This window comes from Atta colombica, unplaced genomic scaffold (genome assembly GCF_001594045.1).
Source record: "Atta colombica isolate Treedump-2 unplaced genomic scaffold, Acol1.0 scaffold29, whole genome shotgun sequence".
Lineage (NCBI taxonomy): Eukaryota > Metazoa > Arthropoda > Insecta > Hymenoptera > Formicidae > Atta > Atta colombica.
In genome coordinates, this window is record NW_017259392.1 from 1010754 (window position 1) to 1032792 (window position 22039).

The following is a 22039-nucleotide window of genomic DNA, read 5'->3' on the forward strand; positions in this document are numbered from 1 at the left end:
ACTAGCGTTAGGATCTATCAATGAACGAAGTACCATTAAAACTAATAGCTAAGCATATTATAGGATATTTTGAATATCATACAAGTTATGACAAATATTAGACATATCTTAGAATTTTCGAACTTAAACAATCGACTGCCATCGTGTTTGCTTGCGTAAAATAGCGCAGTAGAATATAGAGTATATAGAATACTATATCCGCGGGAAACAATTGACACGCTTTGTTTTTAGCGTGCGTCATGTATCGAAAGAGAGACGAGAGATAAATAACATTTAATATGGATCAGCTGGTCACGTTACCATAACCGCAACGGCTGTTATTGATCCGCAGCGCAGAGGAAGGTGTTCCGTACGCCGGTACGCGCGGCATTGGTGCACATATATTTTTTCTACCTCAACCTCAACGCTACGATTGGTAAAAAAGCGTCGCCACTCACCGATGCTCGTTCTCTCTGACTCTTGGAACCGATGCTAAAAAACCGGAGTGAACTGCATGATATACGCGCGAGAAAAATAATTCGCTGTTGTATACCAGTCGACACTGTCGCCGAGGAAGTTGCTCGGGTCGCGTTCGAGATTAATCCGATCCGAAGGAGAGTGATGAGGAACGCGAGAACAAAAGCGATCGCGACGAATTCGGCGCGGTCTTTCGATTCGAGTCGATTAAAGCCGAGAGGGCACGGACGGCACGCACTAGAGAAATTAATACCTCTGCCTCTTGACTTGCGTTGCGGTATCGCTTTTGTTGGCTTTTGCGGCGGCGGCAAGCAGCGGCAAGCGGCACAAGCCCAAGGGTGAATTTTAACCGATCGACTGCGCGCGCATCGCGCGTACCACGGCGCACCAAGCATCGCGCATCAACTATTCTCGCCCGTTCTCTCCCGTTTTCGCCACCCTCTTTTCTCTTTTCTTATTCTATCACTAGCTACTAGCGAATGTTTTACTCTCACGCGTGGTTGCGCATACTCAATTTCGCTTTTCACCATTTTGCTGCGATCATTCAATATAATCTTTTTACGACACCTAGGCGCAAAAAGCATAGACTATTTTTAATAATTAATAAAGGTCGCTTTTCAAGATCGTTTACCAATATAGGTCCGTTTTCTCGTTTAACTCTCAACGTACAACTAGTGTACGTTGTTGGAACTTAAAATGAAAAGTATATTTGATGAAAGCGAGAAAAAATAATACATTTCAGCGTGCAAGAAGAGAAAAACAAACCTAATGTCGAAATTTTAATTCACTTACAATCATGGAACCTTGCCAAAATTGGCAACGAGATCAAATATGCAGTCTCATTATAATTCAACTGTGATGTAATGAAACAATCGCGAGATAAACGATTGTTACAAGTAGGGGTACATTTACAAAATTATATGACAAAATCTGAAATGAAATGTTTAAATGTCGTAATTACATCGTTAAATTAAAAAATACGTAAATTTAACACTTTTACGTAAATACGTAAATTTTTCACTTTTATTGATTTTATAATTCTATTAGAACTTTCTATTCTTTGTTTTATGCTGAGAAAGACTTTGTGCGGTCAAAATGTTCATATTAATTTGTTATAATTTTATATTTTTTTTATTTTAAAATAAATTAATTTTTACTTTCTTAATCTTTTTAACCTATTAAGATCTATATCCAAGCAAGAGCCAAAAAATAACAATCGGAAATAGAACTGGCTATTAAAGAAAATATTTCTGACACAAAAAGTACATTGCAAAAATCAATTTTACAATTAATTATTATAAATAAATAAATAAAAGTTATAGAGAAAAATTAATTACGGAATAATTATTAAAGGAGCATGTAAAACTTTCTTAAATCGTTTATTTGTTATATTTATATATCCACACCGATTCGAATTTATACTTTGTTTATATTTATTTCATCATAATAATTGACATTGTTTTGGACCTCTCAAAAATCATAGATTGCTTATAGACTTTGTATTTCTTATGTTCATTTTTATTTTATTGTAATTTATCATATTATATGATTTATTTTATATTATAATCACTTTCATCGATTTTACACTTCTATATCATCCGATTTTCTATTCTTAAAATTCTTATTTTATATTTAGGAAGATTTACAATTAGTCGAAACATTCATATTAATTTTTATTATTCTTTATTCATTCATTTAGAATAAATTTATTTTTTAATTTTTTTAATTGGAATTGTTTTATTGAGCTTTGTCTTTTCTTACAAGTGTATCAAGTCTGACTAATTATTAATATGTAATATTTAGACATATGTACACAGGATGTCCCGAAAGTTTTTGCAAATCGCTTTTGTGTAGATAAAGCGGACTAAACTGAGTCGAAAAACCCTCTACCAATTTTGCAATTTTCGCAATAGTTAACAAAATATTAATTATTAAAAATTGTCAAATATTGGTCTTGAATAATTTTTTACTCGAATACTAACTTTATAAAAAAAACTGCAAGAGACAAAAATCATTTATTTTCTTCTCATAGAACTTTAAGAATTTTTTCAGAATTTTTTATCAACTTTTTAATATTGCATTTTCTTATTTTTATCAACATGAGAAAATACTATGCTCTATCTACACAAAAACGATTGGCAAAAACTTTCGAGACACCCTGTATATAATACTTTCAAATTTGTTTTAAATATCAGTTTTTATGCATATATGTTAAATTCTTTCTACTCAAATTTCTATTTACAATTTTTAACATTTCCTGAATAAATTTGCCATTCGCGTAAATGTATCTTTCGAAGCTTCGAAATAAAATTTGAAGACATAAACTTCGAAAATTCGAATTCTTTCAAAACTTCGAACCTTCAGTCAAAAGTAACAGCTCTGTTATGAAAATGATTTGCATGGGCGATAGTAGCATCATTTCACTGCCAATCAAATGTCATTAATCAAATTTTAATTAATAAAATATAATCTTAAGGTATCTAAACAGTCCAACTTAATAGCCCCAGAAAGATTACACACACATTGCAATTGTCTTATTAAACTGAAACATTTCACTAAAACAAATTTAGAAAAGAATATACAAGGTAAAGCGAACGATTTCACTGAAAGGAAAAACATGCGGCCTTAAAGGGGTTACGTCTGTATAGCCAATCGAAATCGAAAAAAAAAACGAATTTTCGTGAATTTTTTTTGAAGAGCTGGTATTTATATAGTTTTGTAAAGAGTCTTTTTTGACAAAGTATTGGTATTTTTCTTAAAAATATTAATTTATAACAAAATTATAACAGATATTCGGAAAGCCGTTTTTCAAAAAGTGTTTTGTAATGAGCAGTGCTGTAATAATGAGCAATATGCTGTTTGTAAGATATTTTTTATTAGAAATCAGAAATACAAAAAGAATTAAGATGAGTTGATCTAGTTTTATAGCTGTTCTAATCTTTGTTAACTATTCGGAGTTAAAATATCGATTTTTATTTAAAAAATGAACATTTTTTTTAATTCACAATAAAAAATACAAAAAAATCCTTCGATTAAAGACTAGATTTTGATATTTGAAGTAAATAAAGTTAAAGATAGATAATTGATGCACAGAGAATCTTTTTTTGAAATATCTTATCCCTAATAGCACATGATATCCTGCGTATCATCCCACTTTCATACTAATTATACTGTGATCATCTCTAATAAACTGAGATTAACGCAATAATAATCTTTCGCACAGTATCATTCCGTTTATTTATGCAGATATGGAAAGAGTACGTATATCTACGCCATCTGCATACACAATTCCTCTTCCGGTCTTTTCCCGATGTTTCTCGCTTGCCTGTGCATCATTTGCATCGAAGCAAATGCAAAGAGTCATCACAGTCCATCTATCATAGTGAATTTCTCGAATGACGTGATTTCCCGCTAGCATGATCATCGAAGATGATCTTACGTAATATAATCTTATAAAATAACCTTATATAAACGCGAGCGACTAATGCGATTTATTATTTATTGAAGAATTGTCTAACAAGAAAGACCCATCAACTACTAGACGCTGATCCTAGTAAGTGATATATCGTTGGAAAACATTCATTGAGATGCAGATCGCTTGAGGTGCACTCGCATACATAAATCGTTGAGCTTCCCCAACGAATCTCGGTATGACATACATACGAAGTGTACACATTGCGGATCCATGGCAATAGCCAATATATAGGTAAGTAGTTTACCCTCAAAAGAATGTTTACTAACCAAAAGTTGTTTTCTAACTGACTAATCAACGTTCTAATGACTGAAAATGATTTAATTCGATTCCGCATATTATTCTGCGGAAAACATCTATACTTTATTTTTTTATGTCATCATTGAATAGTTATAAACAATTAAAAAAAAAATCTGAACTTTGAATAAAAATTCCGATAAAATTTCGTAGTAATTGTTTTTCAAGTTTAGACATTTTTTTATCTCAAGATTTATTGATTTAAACAAAAAAGTCTGAGAGACAAAAAATGTCCATTTTGATCCAATTAAGCTTACGGAATTTTTTCGGAATTTTTATTCGAAGTTTAGATTTTTTTAACAAAAAATTGTTTAGAACTATTCAACGACCATATAAAAAAATAAAATATATAAAATGTTTGATAAGTAATGATAAATCTTTCGCATGAGGGCAGAATGGATTAAATTGAGAAGAAAAGTCTTCTTATTTTGCAATAGTTAATAAGACATTAATTATTGAAAATTGTCGAAAATTGGTCTTCAATAATTTTTTACTCAAATATTATTAACTTTACAGAAAAACTATAAGAAATAAGAAGAAAAATTGTTTATTTTCTTCTCATAAAGTTTTGAGAATTTTTTCAGAATTTTTTAATACCGTATTTTCTCATGTATTCATGTTGGTAAAAATAAGAAAATGTATATTAAAAAGTTGATAAAAAATTCTGAAAAAAATTTTAGAGCTCTATGAGAAGAAAAAATAATTTTTTTGTCTCTTGTCATTTTTCTGTAAAGTTGATAGTATTTGAGTAAAAAATTATTGAAAATTAATTTTTGACAATTTTTAGTAATAAATATCTTGTTTACTATTGCGAAAATTGTAAAATCGATTTTTCTTGTAGAGGACTTCTTCTCAGTTTAGTCATTCTACTATTTCTCCTGAAAGATTTATCATTATTTATCAAACATCCTCTATATAGATGTTTTTCTGCAGAATAATACAAGGAATCGAATAAATCATTTTCAGCCTCTAGAACGTCGGCTAATGAACTGAAAATGGGGATAATCGTTCGCCTAATAAATTGATTGCTAAACATAACTCTTTTCGTGCAGGTTATATCCGGGAATCACTCTGTCATTGAGAATCCGCAACGTTATGTATATATATTTTGTATATAATACAAAATAAATACGGAATATTCATTCGATAAACAACGATTCATTTATCTACTGTGATCAGCTCGGTACTTTTGTAAAAATTGCAATAAAAATCAATTAATTAAAAATTAATAATCTAATCTAATCCATCCTATCCTCTGCGATACGTAAGCGCGCGCGCGCGCACCTGGTTGCATATATGTGTTGCGTATAAGTGATTTCGAATAAAAATATACTACTAGTGTCACTAGTGCAAGAAATAAATTCAACAAGTAGTGTCATAGTAGTATCTATATAATAGCATAATAGTAGTGAAGAAAATTTCATTAAACTTTCACTGAAATTAATTTTATTGTGAAAAGGTATTATTGATTAGCATCATATTTCAGAGAATACACGACAAAATTATAGATAAAAAAAGTTTTCTTTATGAATGCGAGAAATAATCTTGTGATGCTTCCATGCAGTCATCCATCCGAATCTGTACTCCACTTTGTATATGCTTGCGACTTCTGCGATCGTACGGGAACTGCTTCTTCGAAGAACTATGAATATCTAAATATGCTGCTAATGGATGTATAATAACATATCTAGTTAAAGATGTGAAAGGGACATATATAGAAAAAATAATTAATATTAAATATAATTGTAATATACAAAATGAAGGTATCTATGATAATAACTTGTTTTTAAATAATATTGTAAAATATTATTTGTGTGTGTGCGTGTGTGTGTAGTTGAAATTATACTAATTACTCTAATGATATATATGTATTTTACTCTAATTTTTTATACCAAATTTTTTATACCAAATACAATTACTAAAAATAGTTCTATGCTACATCATATGTCATTGTACTACAATAGTACTTTTAGCTGAGCAGTGACACTATTGCGTATCAGTAGTAATACTATTGATGTCTGTAGTGACATTACTGAATATTAGTAGTGACATTAGTAGTGTATTTATTGACTGCATTCAGTAGAGAAAACTACTGAGCAAAAAAGGGATTAATCTAATCTAATATGTTTATTTCTTGTAATATAATATAGAATAACTTATCTATTATAGATAATCTTTAAAATTACTTATTTATATTATATTACTATTTATTATTTCTCTAATGCCGTATGTATTTGGGTTTTAAAGTTATGTAGCGCTCAATAAGCGGTGGAGCGTAATTTTAAGCGCTACATAACCTTATGGTCCAAATACGACATTAGAGAGATAATAAATAGTAATAAATAAGTAAGGAATATGAGGTAATTATTATGAAAAAGTTAAACCTCGCCGATGACCTTGACATATGTTGTCAAAGTCATGACCCTGAGTAACCTCCAACAGGTTAGCCGGCAGTTGTCATTCATTACAAAGTTATTACAAAAGTTATAATAAAAAAGTTATTACAAAAAAAGTTAAAAAAAAACATTTATTTTTGTTATAACGGAAGTTGTAAACTCATATAGAAATATAGAATCTCACAGACTTTGTATTGTTCCCCTCCTGCTTGGGGGCGCATTACTTCCATCAATTATAGAATCCCTCTAATAAGAATCAAATCATGAGGGGCACCGATCTCATGATTGGTCAGAGTTCGAGTCCTTTTAAACATTGCCGAACCTGTGAATTGGTGTGAGCAACTGTTTCATGTTGTAGAAGGCACGAACGCGAAATCAGACTGTCAACCATAGTAGAATTGTGCTGTTTCCGGCCGGCACCCGGCAATGGTGTTTTTCCGCTCTTATGTCTTAACTCTTATTAGAAGAACTCTAACCAGTTACAACTTATAGAAAATGGAGGAAATGGTACATAGCCACCGATGAAATACTATTAAAGATCAACAGGACAAATTTTCGTGATTATCAAAATGAGATAATTGAAGAATAATGACGTTAATAATAAAACACCGACAATTAATAAAAATTTATGAATCTTAACATAAATATTTCGATAATACATATTAAATTGATGATTTTTTTATTATATAAATGCTGTATGAATAAATATAATGCATACTATTAATGCTATATAATATCTTAATTGCCCAAAAATTACAATTTTTTTTCTACAGAAACTATAATTTTTTATCATCTCTTGATATCATAATCAAAATCTCGGATGATAATATTAAAATCGCAGTTTTAAATAAAAATCGAGTATTATTTAATTTTAAATTTTAAACATATGTATGTACATGTCTACGAAACTAACAAATCATGAAATCAGTATCGTATTACTAATTTTTTTCTTACTCTTAATATTTTATATAATAATATATATCTTGTTGATGATACGACAAATTACCTTGCATCGGTATCGCGTTATGTCATAACGTCAGTCGAGCGTGAATATCATATGTTGATCGCAACGCAGTTAATTGGTGCGCACTGCGCGCGCGCTGCACATGTTTAATATTATTTGGAAGCTTTCCGATTAGAAAGCTTCAAAATTCTCTCATCAAAACACATATCAAGTAATCAAGTGTAAATCGATCCATTTCGATATGAAACCAACGCTTGTGGCTGATGAAATGTTTCCCGAAGGAGCTGGACCTTACGTTGAATTAGAAGAGGTAATGTTATGTATGTACAGTTCTGATGAGGTTAGGAATATATATGTATTGACATAGTACGATTCACTTCACGCTGCAAATGTTTTGAAGCATTCTGAGTCAATTCGTAAAATTCTTCTGATCTTAACGAAGTATTGGCAGCGTTAAGTGGATCACATCCGTAGACATACATTACTGTGAAAATTCATATTTGTGATTTCTTTGGATTACGTTATGTTCTCACATATTAATTTCAGGTTGGAGGTAGTAGGCTATTAGTGGATCTTACGGCTAGCGAGAAAGCTGTTCATTCAGAATTTTTTAATGGTATATTAAATATTAATTATTTATTATAAATTTAGCCCCTCCAAATCTAGAGAAAATCAACAATTTTTTTCCTAAAAACCTAAATATTTCTCAAAATGTAGTGTATTTAGAAGATTTCGATGGTATATTAAATAGTATTTAATTTTAATATTTTTACATATTTTATAAAAGATTACGAACATATTTTTTTGTGTAAACAATAATCCAAGTTAACAGAATATACAGTTAATTTATTGAAATTGCTTCTTTTTAGATTTTGATGATCTTTACGATGATGATGATTTGGAGTAAAGCAGCATTTCTAGGAAGTTTAACTACACAGTGCTTTTGTATAGATTGCAGTTAACTTAGCATCGAAGCAGAAAATTCCTTGTTTTCATAGATTCGTGCAAAATATGGATACCGCAGAATCAATGGACATCATATGTCGTTAGTTGCGTTCAACAGAAAATAGCGTTTTATATTTTACAATTATCAGCAAAATAATCTATGGTTTTTCTTTTATCATACTTGTTGATGCTGCATGTAACTCATCATTTCTTTTTCAGCGTAATGTTATAATCGATACACATTGTACCATTATTTTTGATACTTTGAATAAATATAAAATATGACACAATAATTTTGTGTGTGTGTGTGTGTGTAAGATAATGTTAACTTAATAATGCCATGTTTTCAATATATTAAAAACAATCAAGTATTAAAAAAAATTATGTAACAGTTTCAAAGTTCTTTCTGTTGAACGCAGCTATTAAATGTATCCTATGTTTATACTTGTTTGTATATATAATAGATATGAAAAAATTTTTCGTTTTTTAAGTTTGCTGTAAAAAATTACTGCAAACGCTTACATACAGTATTGTTATTCAATACATATCCTTTCCTCTCAAAAGACTAACCACAAACTACAAACTTCATATTGTAACATTATTACAATTTATTTGTATTTTTAATTCGAGTCAAATGTGCGCCTGCATCTATCATACGTCATTTTACTGTTTACCACAGACAATTGTTATTATAAACGTGCCATAAGAAAATGAGTACTGGTCAATATATCTCGCGCGCGCGCGCACACATAATAATATGATACTATAAGATTATCATTTATAATACATAGACGCGCTAGAGTCATAAGACTTGTATGATGATGCACAACTAAAATATAGCACCCCATTCAGTCATTCATTTGTTTATTCTGATCATTTCGTATGCGCGTGCATCGTACTATTTTATTACTTGATACGAAAAAAGAGCCACTTAGATTTGCCAATTCAATCAGTCCAATTAATTGCTACGTTTTCTCCTTGGCCCCAATCAACATATTTCCATTTTGACCATTCTCATTAACTTCAAGATTTACATTCCACTCATGATAATTATAAACTCTTATCCTTGTTCGATATATGTTAAAAACTGGCGACCGGGGTGAAGACGATATTGGCAACAACGACGATATTATTAATGTTGGCATATCGCTGATGATAGTGGCGAGTATCCTAAAATTCAGAAGTAAAATTCTGTTAACATTACGGACTGATATTCTGAAGTTTATTACTAAAATATATTAATATGTTACTAATATGTATTGAAATAATAATTATTACAGCTAAATATTGTATATTATATGATACAAGGCACAACATTTTTATATATACATATACACATGTAAAAAATATATTATAAATGAATGGGAGGAGAGAAAACAGAGGGAAGATAAACATACAAACCCTGAGTCTAGCCTTTGAAGAATTATTCGGGGTGCTAGTTAACTTCAAGATCGCTGTCAGCCTGATCATCCTGGTCACTTTCTTCTTCCTCGTCTTCTTCCTCTGAATAGTACTGAGATGGTGGCGACAAAGGATCTTCCGATAATGAAGTATGTGACGACGACGGTGGTCGAGAACCTTCCAATTTAATGTCTAAATCCTCCATCGATGTACTTGGGCCGGGAATAGTTACTGGAATAAACTTCTCTAAATCCCCTGATGCTAACTCTGTAATGATCAATCTTGATAAATGAGCGAATTGAAATTTAATATAATAATTTTATATATATATATATATTAGATGTAGTAAAAAGAAATCCATTATTTTTTCATTCAATTTCATACAAAAATAATGAATTTCTTTTTACTACGCCTAATATAATAAAGAAATGTAAAAGAGAACATACGTTCTACATATTTCTCGAGTGATTTTGGAACCATAAATTTTGCCTTTTGCAAATTTTCTTCAGTGCATTCCCCTTTTTCTAATCCTAGAAGAATATTTTACGCGTCATAGTTTATAGATTCACAGAGTTTAGCATATTTTAGCAAAATATAAAAAAAATAATAACTAATTATAGCATAGAAAGTGAAATCAGTATTTTTTACCGAAAGCTAGACCCATCTGTTTTAGAACTTCGATATCGTCATGAATTTCAAACTTATCATTAAAATTAAACAGGTACTCGGTTCTGTAACAAAAAAAAATCTGTTTAATACCTTTCCTTACGTAATATTTACTTATCTTATAATCTTTTTTTATTTGTTTCTATTTAACATACTTGTCATTTGAAATGCTGCAATCTATGACAGTCTTTTTACTGGTATTCACAATAAGGAATGGCAGCTGTATGGCAGAATTAGGTTTCGGTGGCCCACGGAGATTTTCGTTTAAACGATTACGTTCAACCAAGTTCTTAAAAGAAATATGAGAGAGAATTAATTGATGCAATTGCTGCGTTTTAGCTTTGATTCTCTCAATTTTCTTCTTCTTATCTTTTTCTAATGCTACACATTCCTGTAATGAATTAGTGGGCAGGCCGAGCCACCTGATTTCCTTTTTCTCTTTGGAAATGATGTTCATTGCCATTAACACATTTAGAGCGTCATATACGCGTCTTCTAATATTTTTCTGATCATATTGCTGAAAAAGAATGAAAAACATTCAATTAAATAAATTTAATTAACAGTTAAATGAGTATATTTCAAAACAAGCTTATAATTAACGAATCAAATCGTTTGTAAAGCATATGTCATCTTGAAACATTACATTATCTCTTCTAGTTATTGATTATTGCAACAAATATTACTGAAGCCTCGGTAATCGAATTGATGACATTCATCTCAGAAAATTTCAGGTTCGAACCCTGGCCGAAGTAATATTATATTACTATAAATTATTTAGTTTTTAGATTTTTATTAACATGTGACAATATTCTTGTAAAAAATGCATATTAACATCAAAAATTATTAAATTGCTTAATAAATTGTTTAATAAATGATATTACTATTCTGATTCTTCTCATGGACAGACCGAAAGATTTCAGCGCATGGTATATAGAATCATATATGTATATAAATTCATACAAGAAATATGTATTCAAAGTCTGATCAGTTTCAACCGAATATAAGATTCTCTCTCACTTAATTAGATTTATTCTCATCGGTCTAAATTCGTATCATATTGTAACATACGGATATTATGAGATAAATACCTGATCTGTCAAAGAATTTATATGAGCAGGATTAGTGAATTCGCCAACCAATTCATCCGCTACTTCGTTATAGGAAGTAGTACCTTTCTTTTTCACTTTTTCACAGACTTTCATTGAGAAATGTCTTAATCCTTTCCCAACTTTTTCTGCTTTTCTTCGCTTACTGAAATATAAAGAAATAAAAGGTATAAATCAGTAATGGAATAGACCAGTAATTAGATGTAGAGTATACATGTAGCAAAATTGTAAAAAGTTAAATCTGTCATTGCTCTTCTCCTTTTCCTCTATCTGTCTGTCTGTGCGTGCGTGCGTGCGTGCGTGCGTGCGTGCGTGCGTGCGTGCATGCGTACGTGCGCGCGCGCGCGTGTGTGTGTGTGTGTGTGTGTGTGTGTATGTACACGTGCGCCCACATGTGTTAGACTCATTGCATTACTCAGGCACAAAGTCGCCACTTTCTACATCCTGCCTTTTCCTAGATCCAGTATGATCTAATATTGGACTGATAAAAGTTTTTCCAGTGGCATCCTTAACAAGTTGCGAAGTATTAGATTGTTGCTGCTGTTGCTGTTGTTGTTGTTGTTGTTGTGATGCAATAGCTTGTTTTATATCGCTCTAAAATAAAATATTGTATTTTAAAATGTTTACTGCAAAATTTTTAATTTCCACATTGAATTGTTACTTGTTTACACGAAATTACAAAATTATATTTACCATTTGCGCAGAAGTTAACTGTATGGTCTTGGTCACCATAGATTCCCCACCCTTTGATGTTGCCATTTTAGTATTTTGCAAAGGTATTGTTACAAGTCCTATAATTACATAATTAAATTAAAGGCACTTCCAAATGGTAAAAACATTAATAAACTTATAATTATATAAAAAAGATCTATTTAGAAAAAAAAAAATCATACTTACTCTGACCAGGTGTAGATGGATTCTGCAAGCTAATAGTCCTAAGAACTTGTGTATTCGATGATAAAACCTAATTAGAACAATGCATACGTAATATTTATATTAAAACTTTAATTTTCCAGTGCATTGAAAAGAAACATTAGAAATATTCTACATAATGAGTAATTTAAAAATATAATTTATTTATTTATAGAGCATTACTTTCTCACAAAAGTATTAGCATCATATAACCTTTATATATTGAATTAATAACTGCAATTGTGATAAATAAGATATATGAAATTAAAGCAAGTACCTGCGATTCCTGATTAGGAGCTTTAAACACTTTAAGGCCACCTGCATTTGTTGTGCTAACAATACCACTTAATGCTTTGTTAGGTGTACTTTGCACTACTTTTATCACTTGTGGATGTCCTGCAATGAATTTGATTCATCCATAACTATTTAAAAATCTTCATTAGACAAATATCAGACAAAAAACTGTTTCTTTTCAACAAGAAATCTAATTTAATATAACTGATATTTTATCTATTAATTTTAATCTAATATATATACAGTATATATGTATATAAACAATTGTATATATGTATATGAACAATCATATTATAATTTAAAAAAATACTTAAAAGAGGAATAAATTATATTTTGTACTTTCACATTTGTATTTTCAGTTGCAGAAATTTTTAACACTCCATGTGTGTGTATGTGTGTGTGTAAAATGTTAAAAAAAGAATTAAATAGAACAAAATATCATCAAAACTGTATCATTTAATCATAACCGACAAATAATATTATAATATATTTATCATATACAGATTTCTTGTTTTTGTCTGAAATAGGTATAGCTCTGATATCTCTATATTTTACAGATTATGTAGATTATGTGAAATAACAAAATCTTTAATACATATCTCAATGGTATTTAAGTTGTAAATAATGAAATTTAGAAATTGTATAATGTGTAATAAATATTACAGACAGTTCACCTAAGAACAAATGAATATATACTTTATAATATAAATATATATACTTTTTCAAATCTGACATTCAAACTATTTAATACTTAAAAGTTATTAACTGTGTATTTAGAATATTCCATTTCTGTACAAATATATCTACATAAGTATATGTGAAAAAAGATATCAAATCTTTGCATCTATTCTAAATATAAGAACAAGAATTAATCTTTTTAACATTGTAAGAAATACAATGAAAGTATTGTGTTGATATTTATGCAATCATTTGTATGTGTGTGTGGAGATTTGAAAAAATCATATAATTTTTTAAAAAGTAACAAATTGCTTCATAAACGAACTTATCAGCTGTATTTCATCAAATGGAACATGATAAAGGATAGAGACAATAGGCAAAAAGAAATATGATACAATACAGAATAAACCTTCTGTCTAGCAATTTATCTATAAACTGAATAGATTTGCTCTTGCTACTGACAATTACCAATAATATGAACGCACGTCTCCCATTTTTAATTGAGAAATAAATGGACAACAATGGTAATAACATCGTAATGTAAAAAAAGAAGAAAAAGCGAGTTAAGGGGGAAAATTCGGTTGGAAGTAAAAAAGGTGCGATCGCGCGGACAAACCTGATTAAAGCTCGGAAAGAAGGCCAAGTGCACAAACTCGCACAAACTCGCACAAACCGGGCGCGATTTCGGTGATGCAGAGAGGCGGAGAGGCGCAGAAAGGCGCAGAAAGACGCAGAAAAGCGAAGAAAGACCAAGATAGGCCAAGAAAGGCGGAGGGCGGACGAACGTTGTGGGCCGCGGGCGAATTTTATCTCGACGTTCGCAAGAGAAGACGCGGAGACAAAAGGAGACGCGCGAAGGCAAAGAAAATACAAGGAGGATCACGCGTGTTGCCGACCGTACGTGCGTTGGCGCGCACCGTAAATCCACTTACCATTAACGTCGTGTATTAGGAAATTCATCGTTTTGTTTTGCTGTGTCATCTCTGACGTTATTGGGCCGTCGATCGGCTGAGGACGATAGCGCGAATGGGCCGTGCGAAAAAGGAAGATAAAAAGATCATAAGGGCCACACTCTGCTCGAATCGTCGGCTCGTCGTATCACCAAAATGGCGACTTCGCATATAAAAGCACTCGCGAGGATGATTTGCGAGGTATCGCGCGTCGCGAGACCGTCACGGTCCGTCAGCCGTGGCAATTCGGCGTCTCCTTTATCGCGATCGGTTGCGCATTATTGGAATGAGCCCGGAATATTCGCGCTCTACCCGCAGCCACTCTAGCCCTGCAGCTTCCGCGTGCACACGGACTGGAAATGAGCTTGGCGGCACGACAAAGCTAAACAGCTGATTGGCCGGCCACCGGTCACATGGTCGCTCTCGTTCCACGTTACGCGGCGCCTCTCTCATGACGCGCGCGCCAATTTTTTCTCTTCCGATTATAATCCGAGGTAACTATTTCTTATTGGTTCTTTAAATCTCCCATATTTACGTACATGTCAAATAATCAAATTTTATTATATATTATAACATTTCAAAATATAGCATAGCATGCGTATTAATATTACAATAATACAAGCAATGACAGTGCTATTGTCTTCTTCCGATGCAATTGCAGGTATAAATAAATATTTAGCTTAACTTTACATTTTATATACATTACGACAATTTATATGCACAATTTATATATACATATACGCACGATCTGTCATTCCAATTCGAGCAAGCATAAAATCCTTGCGTGTCGGAAGATCTTGAAATTGAAATTGAATTGGAATTTTATCAATTAAAACAAAGTTTACTATAAATTTGAGACTGGTTTTCTTTCTTTCAATTGATTAAATTCCACAATCTAGTATTTCAAACATCTGCTACATGGCATGCCTAATCGGGTTTAATAACATCTGTAGTTATGAAATTGGCCAATTATAGTTCTTCGGAAGAATGTAATTCTATTACGATTGATCAGTTCCACTATGAATGTTATTCAATTAAAGATGTGTCCATTTCGAAATTTCGGAAAAACGGAATCTGTGGCAACGGAAACATTGGCTAATCACAATCGAGTATTCCTCTTTCATTCGATGATAAGAAGAAAATATTCGAAGGTGATTGGTCAATTTTTACGGATTACGGCATACGACATACGGTTACGGCCAATATAAACGCTCCCGAAGTGTACTCTCAGATTCTCTACGATCCATTTGGTGCTTTGAAGCTTTTGATTGACCAATTAAAAGAAAGAATTTTAATTGACCAATCAAAAAATGCTTCGAAGCATTTGTAGCGCCAAGTGGATTATAGCCCTAGTCTGATCACGGCTTAAGGCTACCTTCACATGCGACTTGCATAAAAGTGTCTTCCCCTGACACGTATCGCTGTACACGCCTATTCGCGTATCGAAGGATCCGATCAATCATGGCCTAGTTTCCATCGAGGGTTTAAACCAGATCAGAATGTAAGAACCAACCAATTACAGTCGAGCATTCCCCTGTCGTTCGACTATAATAGGAATACTGTAATTGGTTCTTACATTCTGATTCGATTTAAACTCTCAGTGGAAACTAGAGCACTGAGGGTACCATCACATGTAACGTAACCTATGCAGGGTGCTGTTTTATTTGTAAGACAAATGTGTATAAAACAGAAAAGTTTTTGGATCTCTCTATCCCATAACCAATCAATAGGCTTGAAAAATTTGTCATACGACAAAAACGCACAAATGAAATATAATCCTAAAGCCCCAGACACAATACAAAGAAATACCGACACGATTTCAATTGATCAGAAGAATTGCGTATTCCAGAGTATCTAATTTTTGATAGATTGAAATCGTGTTATTTCTATCACTATCGCTATTCTTTCGCATTGTGTCTGGAGTTTAAACGTAACCTGCGTGTTCTAGTAATATTATTAGAATAAATTGTATTTTATTTACTAGAATGCCATTCTGAAAGCTGGCATTTACATTGGGCGTATTTCGCGGAAGATTATAGAAATGCGAAACTAATGCAACCAATTGCTGATTAGAATTTCTGTTGTACAATAACAGAAATGTTAAACGGATTTATTAGTTTTCCTGTAATAATCTACGCATCTCGAAAAGTAGAACGCGATTCTGTAAGGTTAAAGTCCCATGAGATGTTATCGCATATTTATCGCGTATCGCGTAATGCCTTCGGCACACCAGCGCGATGTTCGTCACGCGCGATATCCAATGACAGCTTTACCGATAATCTCATTCTAAAGATATACAGTCATGGATATCGCGTGTCGCGCGTGACTAACATCGCAGTATGCCGAGTCATAATCGCGTAACTAATCAGAAGCGATCCGCTGTTATAGTTTCGTGTTTTACTGATTACTGATTAGTTACGCGATACGTGAGACGAGATACACTTGGAATTCTAGCCTGCGGTGTGATTCCGTAACTGTCTTAACACATCTATCGACAGTTGTCGGTGTCGTTACGCAGATATTTTATATGGTGAAAAAGCTGCGCAATGACAACTGTTGATAGATATATATAAAACAATGAAGGCTTAAACGCAATAGGTACAGGCAACAGTGAATAACGAGTCATTTAATCAGTTCTGGTGTGTAAGTTCGATATTATATCTCAGAGCTCTGATTGAACAGCTTGTTATTATCTGTTCCTTGTGCCTATTGTGTTTATAGCCGGTATTCATAATCAATTCTTATATTCAAGATCGTCTTAAGTACATACTTCAGATATCACGAATTAATCAGAGGGCCGCATTCGCTGTAAATATTATATTAGATATGGGAAAAAGTTCGTGGCGTTTTTCCCATTAGATATAACGAGGGTTTTCCCACGCCTAATATTACTTAAAATAGTCTTGAAATGAGAATTAATTATGAATACCGGTCTATAATCCTTTATGTCAATTAATCATGGGTGTTTTTTTCCGAACCGAGTTAGGCCCTGCGAGAATAGAAAAAATAAAGAATTAGGAATAAAGAATAAATGATTTTAAATGATTTTCTATCAAAAATCAGATTCATCGGAATACATGATTTCTGATAGATTGAAATCGTTTATTCTTTATTCCTAATTCCTTATTCCTTCTATTGTGTGCAGGGCCTTAGTTTATATTCTTTTTCTTAGATGTTGATAGCCCCGTAAGTCACACTTTTCGGTTTAGTTACTCCGGATCTACAATAAGTATTTTAAGTCTTAAGCCGTAAGAAATTGATCAACTGTCGAATGCGAGGAGAATAATTGATTATGTCCATTCATTAGGGCTTAAAGCTTAAAAATCTATTGTAGATCCGGAGTAACTAAACCGAAAAGTGTTTCGAACCAGACAGCCGTCCGTAAAGGTGCTTTTTAAAAGTACTGACGCTCAACGCGCATTTTTAACATCAAAATAGATCCCATGAAAATTGACGCTTATATTCATCAATATCTATAGGTACATTTTCACGTGCTGCTAAAATAAGCAAATTGAGCGACAAATTTGTCATTCATTATCCTGAAATTTTATAGTTTGAATAGTTTTTACAACTACAAGTGTCAAACGCTCAAATGATATTGACAATGCTGACATATTATATCGATCGTGTTGACACTATTGACTGCGATATACAACCTAATCTAATTTATTCTTTTTTTTATTGCTGATCTAGATAGAAGATTCGATGCAATCAGAATAATCTAATAACTGTTTCAATTCAGCGTTTTAATATTGCAAATGACACAAAAAAAATGATACAAAAAAAAATACGAACAACATATCGAATTTATCGCTCAAATATCAAATTTAACGCTTTTTGCCCTTTTTCATATATAAAATTATCGCTTTAATAGTTTTAAAACAAAAGTCGTTACGTGATCTTTTTTGTTGCTGAAACGGCCAGCTTGAGCATTTCACGAAAATGCACCTTATCACATGATTTATTTTGACGCCAAAAATGAGCGTCGGTATGAAAAGCACCTTATTTGTAATTTAAAAATCAGTAGCTTGCAGCACACAAGCTTGCTTTTATTTTTTATTTTTTGTAATTATGATAATTATGACAAATGAATTGAAATAAGACGATGATACTAGAGATATGTGTAGGATCTTCGTAGAAAGAGGGATCCATAATGGTTCCCGCACACACAGAACGCTGCAACGTTTGCCACGCGGCGAAAGTTATAGCACTAGCCAATAATTCTATGTTCTTAAATCAGCCTCATCATGCAAAACTTTTAGAAATGATGTAATATTACTTCCGCCACGCGGCAAAAGTTTGATTGAGTTCAACTTTTGTCGCGCAGTGGAAATTATATATCTATTACTTCTGACCAAATAAGACATTGATTGGCTATCGCGCCAACTTCCGCCGCGTTCTATGTGCAGAAGCTCTTAGAGATCGTGTATATGTTTCCAGTCCGTGCATCTTCTAAATCAATTAAAACTTATGTGATGATATTATCTTTGTATGAGTAAATTCTTTTTCCTATTTTTTGATGATTAAGCATTCAATTGCTTGTTTGTTAGTAAACAACAAAGTCCTTTTTTTATTAGCACACATTCGGAAAACGTTTGTAGAAATCACATATAAGTACAAAATATACACGCAACCCGACATTTACATTTACATTTGTTAAACATTTTTCTAATGAAAAAACATAGATTTAACTTATTAGGATTAGGATCAAACATTACTCACGTTTATTTTGGTCAATAAGCACTTATTTGCGCTCACGCTTTTGCTGCCCTACTTCGATAAAATAAGCATTTGTGAGTATGACATCATGGATAACGTCATAAACGCATCTCTGAGCGTTTTATATTAGGTGTACAACTTTGCTTCCGTCGTTTTCTTATAGATGGCTTTAGCGGTAAGTGATGGTCGAAATAAATAGATCATAGACGTCATACAATAAACTTGGGCATCTGTCAACATAACCCTATAGAAACATTAGTCGATTTGTGTCTGCATCATAAAGTTATTCTCGATTGAAAATGTCACTTTACGAGTCAAATTCTCGTCATTTACGGGAGGTTTTAATTTTTTGCTTCAACATGAAGAAATCTGCGGCTGAAGCTCATCGAATGCTCTCAAATACTTATGGTGAGGCCGCTATTAGTGAAAGAACGTGTCGTGAGTGATTTCAACGCTTCAAGAACGGTGATTTTGACGTCGAAGACATAGCGGTGGAAGAGAGAAGGTTTTCGAAGATGCAGAATTGGAGGCATTACTTGAGCAAGACTCGTGTCAAAATCAAGAAGAATTGGCACGATCATTGGGAGTGACTCAACAAGCCATTTCAAAAGCCATAGCCTCAAAGCCATGGGAATGATTCAGAAGGATGGAAATTAGGTGCCGTACGAATTGAAGCCGACAGATGTTGAACGGCGTTTGTTTGCTTGTGAATAGCTGCTTGAAAGGCAAAGATGAAAGAGATTTCTGCATCGCATTGTGACTGGAGACGAAAAATGGGTTCATTACGATAATCCCAAGCGCAGAAAATCATGGGGAGTTCCCGGCCATGCTTCCACGGCCAAACCGAATATTCACGGCTCCAAGGTCATGCTCTGTATTTGATGGGACCAACTCGGCGTAGTGTATTATGAACTGTTAAAACCGACTGAAACAATCACAGGTGATCGGTATCGAACAAGCAATTGATGCGTTTGAGCTGAGCATTGAAAGACAAACGGCCGCAATACAACGAGAGACACGATAAAGTGATTTTGCAGCATGACAATGCTCGACCCCATGTTGCGAAAGTGGTCAAGACATACTTGGAAACGTTGAAATGGGAAGTCCTACCCCACCCGCCGTATTCTCCAGACGTTGCTCCCTCTGACTATCACTTGTTTCGATCAATGGCACACGGCCTGGCTGACCAGCACTTCCGGTCTTATGAAGAAGTAAAAAATTGGATCGATTCGTGGATAGCCTCAAAAGATGACCAGTTTTTTCGACGCGGGATTCGTACGCTACCCGAAAGATGGGAGAAAGTAGTGGCCAGCGATGGACAATACTTTGAATCATAAATGTATAACCAGTTTTTTACAATAAAGCCTCGAATTTCGGAAAAAAAACGGCGGAAGCAAAATTGTACACCTAAGCAAACATCATGAGAGATGCTTATAAACGTTTAAAGTGTGTAAGCGTGCAAACCGAACGCAGCTGGAATGGTAAACAAAGCAATGGCTATATTTAACAGAAAAAACTAATCAGTTAGCGCTTAGTAATTCTTTAATATGATTGGTTCTTACCTTTAGTTCTTCGTTGGCTCTACATGCAACCAATCATATTAAAGAATCATTAAGTGCTAACTGATTATTTTCTTTGCTAAACGCAATCAATAATTGTGTCTAGCAGTAGGTGCTCGATCTTCTAAGAGATGGCGATGCAATATGTAATATATATTAGATAAGGATAGATGATACATTTGAGCGCATTATAGCAATGAAAATAATCTATCCAAGCAGTGAGTGGAAGGTGTGAGCAACATCTGAGACAGAATAATTTCTGTATATATTTCTGTCTTGCTCAGTAATTTTTCTTCTTTTTGCGCATATGTAAAAAAAAAAATTTTCTATGTAAAAAAAAATAGAAAAGATTAGAATGATACTTCTATCCTCTAGATGTTGCTCATACATCCCTTCCATCACTATACAAGTTCTACATTTGAGCGAAACACGATATATAATAAGAACTTAATGAAAGATGTCACGATTATCAAATTTGGAATTAAAGTCTGTACTATCGACCTCGATCAAGTTCGGCCGTCGATCCAGCATTCTCTTAAAGAAGAACAAGGCCAGTATTCATAATTCATTTTTATTTTAATACCGTCTTGAAGAGATTCTGAAGTCGTTTGTATCATGGTATAAGATATTTCATTGCGCATAATGAAAAAGTACTAGAATCAAAAATTTGTCCAAAATTTAGCGCTAAATTCAAATACAGTTAGTAAAAATACATACATAACAATTTTAAAAACAAAATTAAAATTTGAAAAAATACAAAAGCTCATAAATGAATGAAATAATGGAGTATGAAATAAAATAATGTTAATAAAATTAATGTTAATACAATAATGTTAATAAATATAATTTGATATTTAAGATTGGCTAAAATTTATTATTTATTATAACGTGCTATTATAAATAAACATTTGCCACTGCTGACAAATTAATTTCCTTGGGAAAACAATAATATGTAATGCCTTTTGTATTAGAATGAAATGTATGACTCTTACAATTTTGAACACAACATGGGCATTTCTACAAATTAAATAGAACGTGTTAATTAATTATTTAGAAAAAAGATTGATAAATTATATTAAATATAATAAAGAAAGTTTATGAATGAATAAGAAGCACGATTTTTTATAGATATCGTTAAACATACTCCAACTGTTGTTGCTATGTACAATTTGAAGAACTTCGCTCTTAATCACTCATCGGTCACTATCGAACTGAACAAACTTT

The 22039-nt window shown here is 32.5% G+C and overlaps 3 protein-coding genes across 4 annotated transcripts in view; 1 reads left to right on the forward strand and 2 right to left on the reverse strand.

Annotated features, from left to right (window-relative positions):
• The window catches only part of LOC108690017 (monocarboxylate transporter 5-like), a 14521-nt gene extending 13722 nt beyond the window's left edge, over window positions 1–799 (reverse strand). The window contains exon 1 of one of the 2 annotated variants that reach the window (XM_018197068.1): window positions 710–799. The gene's annotated coding sequence lies outside the window, so the exon portion shown is untranslated. Of the gene's footprint in view, window positions 1–437 lie in introns of both variants that reach the window. The other variant, XM_018197066.1, reaches the window with a different exon arrangement.
• Window positions 800–7672: 6873 nt separating this feature from the next.
• Window positions 7673–9029, forward strand: LOC108690021 (myeloma-overexpressed gene 2 protein homolog). The gene is made up of 3 exons (XM_018197077.1): window positions 7673–7895; window positions 8132–8201; window positions 8455–9029. The coding sequence occupies exons 1-3, from the start codon at window positions 7827–7829 to the stop codon at window positions 8490–8492; spliced, it is 177 nt and encodes a 58-aa protein (XP_018052566.1). The 5' UTR covers window positions 7673–7826; the 3' UTR covers window positions 8493–9029.
• Window positions 9030–9118: 89 nt separating this feature from the next.
• Window positions 9119–14878, reverse strand: LOC108690020 (transcription factor Dp-1). Its single transcript, XM_018197076.1, has 11 exons — window positions 14520–14878; window positions 12893–13011; window positions 12601–12667; window positions 12397–12494; window positions 12119–12297; window positions 11686–11848; window positions 10753–11114; window positions 10580–10662; window positions 10378–10461; window positions 9932–10198; window positions 9119–9700 (listed from the first exon to the last, which is right to left on the reverse strand). The coding sequence occupies exons 1-10, from the start codon at window positions 14566–14568 to the stop codon at window positions 9966–9968; spliced, it is 1437 nt and encodes a 478-aa protein (XP_018052565.1). The 5' UTR covers window positions 14569–14878; the 3' UTR covers window positions 9119–9700; window positions 9932–9965.
• Window positions 14879–22039: the final 7161 nt, after the last annotated feature.

Excerpts from the sequence above, each read along its gene's own strand:
- LOC108690021 (XM_018197077.1), top strand. The coding sequence starts at position 7,827 with ATGAAACCAACGCTTGTGGCTGATGAAATGTTTCCCGAAGGAGCTGGA. Across the intron at positions 7,896-8,131 it reads CTTACGTTGAATTAGAAGAG|GTTGGAGGTAGTAGGCTATT; the intron begins GTAATGTTATGT and ends TATTAATTTCAG. Across the intron at positions 8,202-8,454 it reads TCATTCAGAATTTTTTAATG|ATTTTGATGATCTTTACGAT; the intron begins GTATATTAAATA and ends GCTTCTTTTTAG.
- LOC108690020 (XM_018197076.1), bottom strand. The coding sequence starts at position 14,568 with ATGACACAGCAAAACAAAACGATGAATTTCCTAATACACGACGTTAAT. Across the intron at positions 12,668-12,892 it reads CTCCTAATCAGGAATCGCAG|GTTTTATCATCGAATACACA; the intron begins GTACTTGCTTTA and ends TGTTCTAATTAG. Across the intron at positions 10,199-10,377 it reads ACTCGAGAAATATGTAGAAC|AGTTAGCATCAGGGGATTTA; the intron begins GTATGTTCTCTT and ends TGATCATTACAG.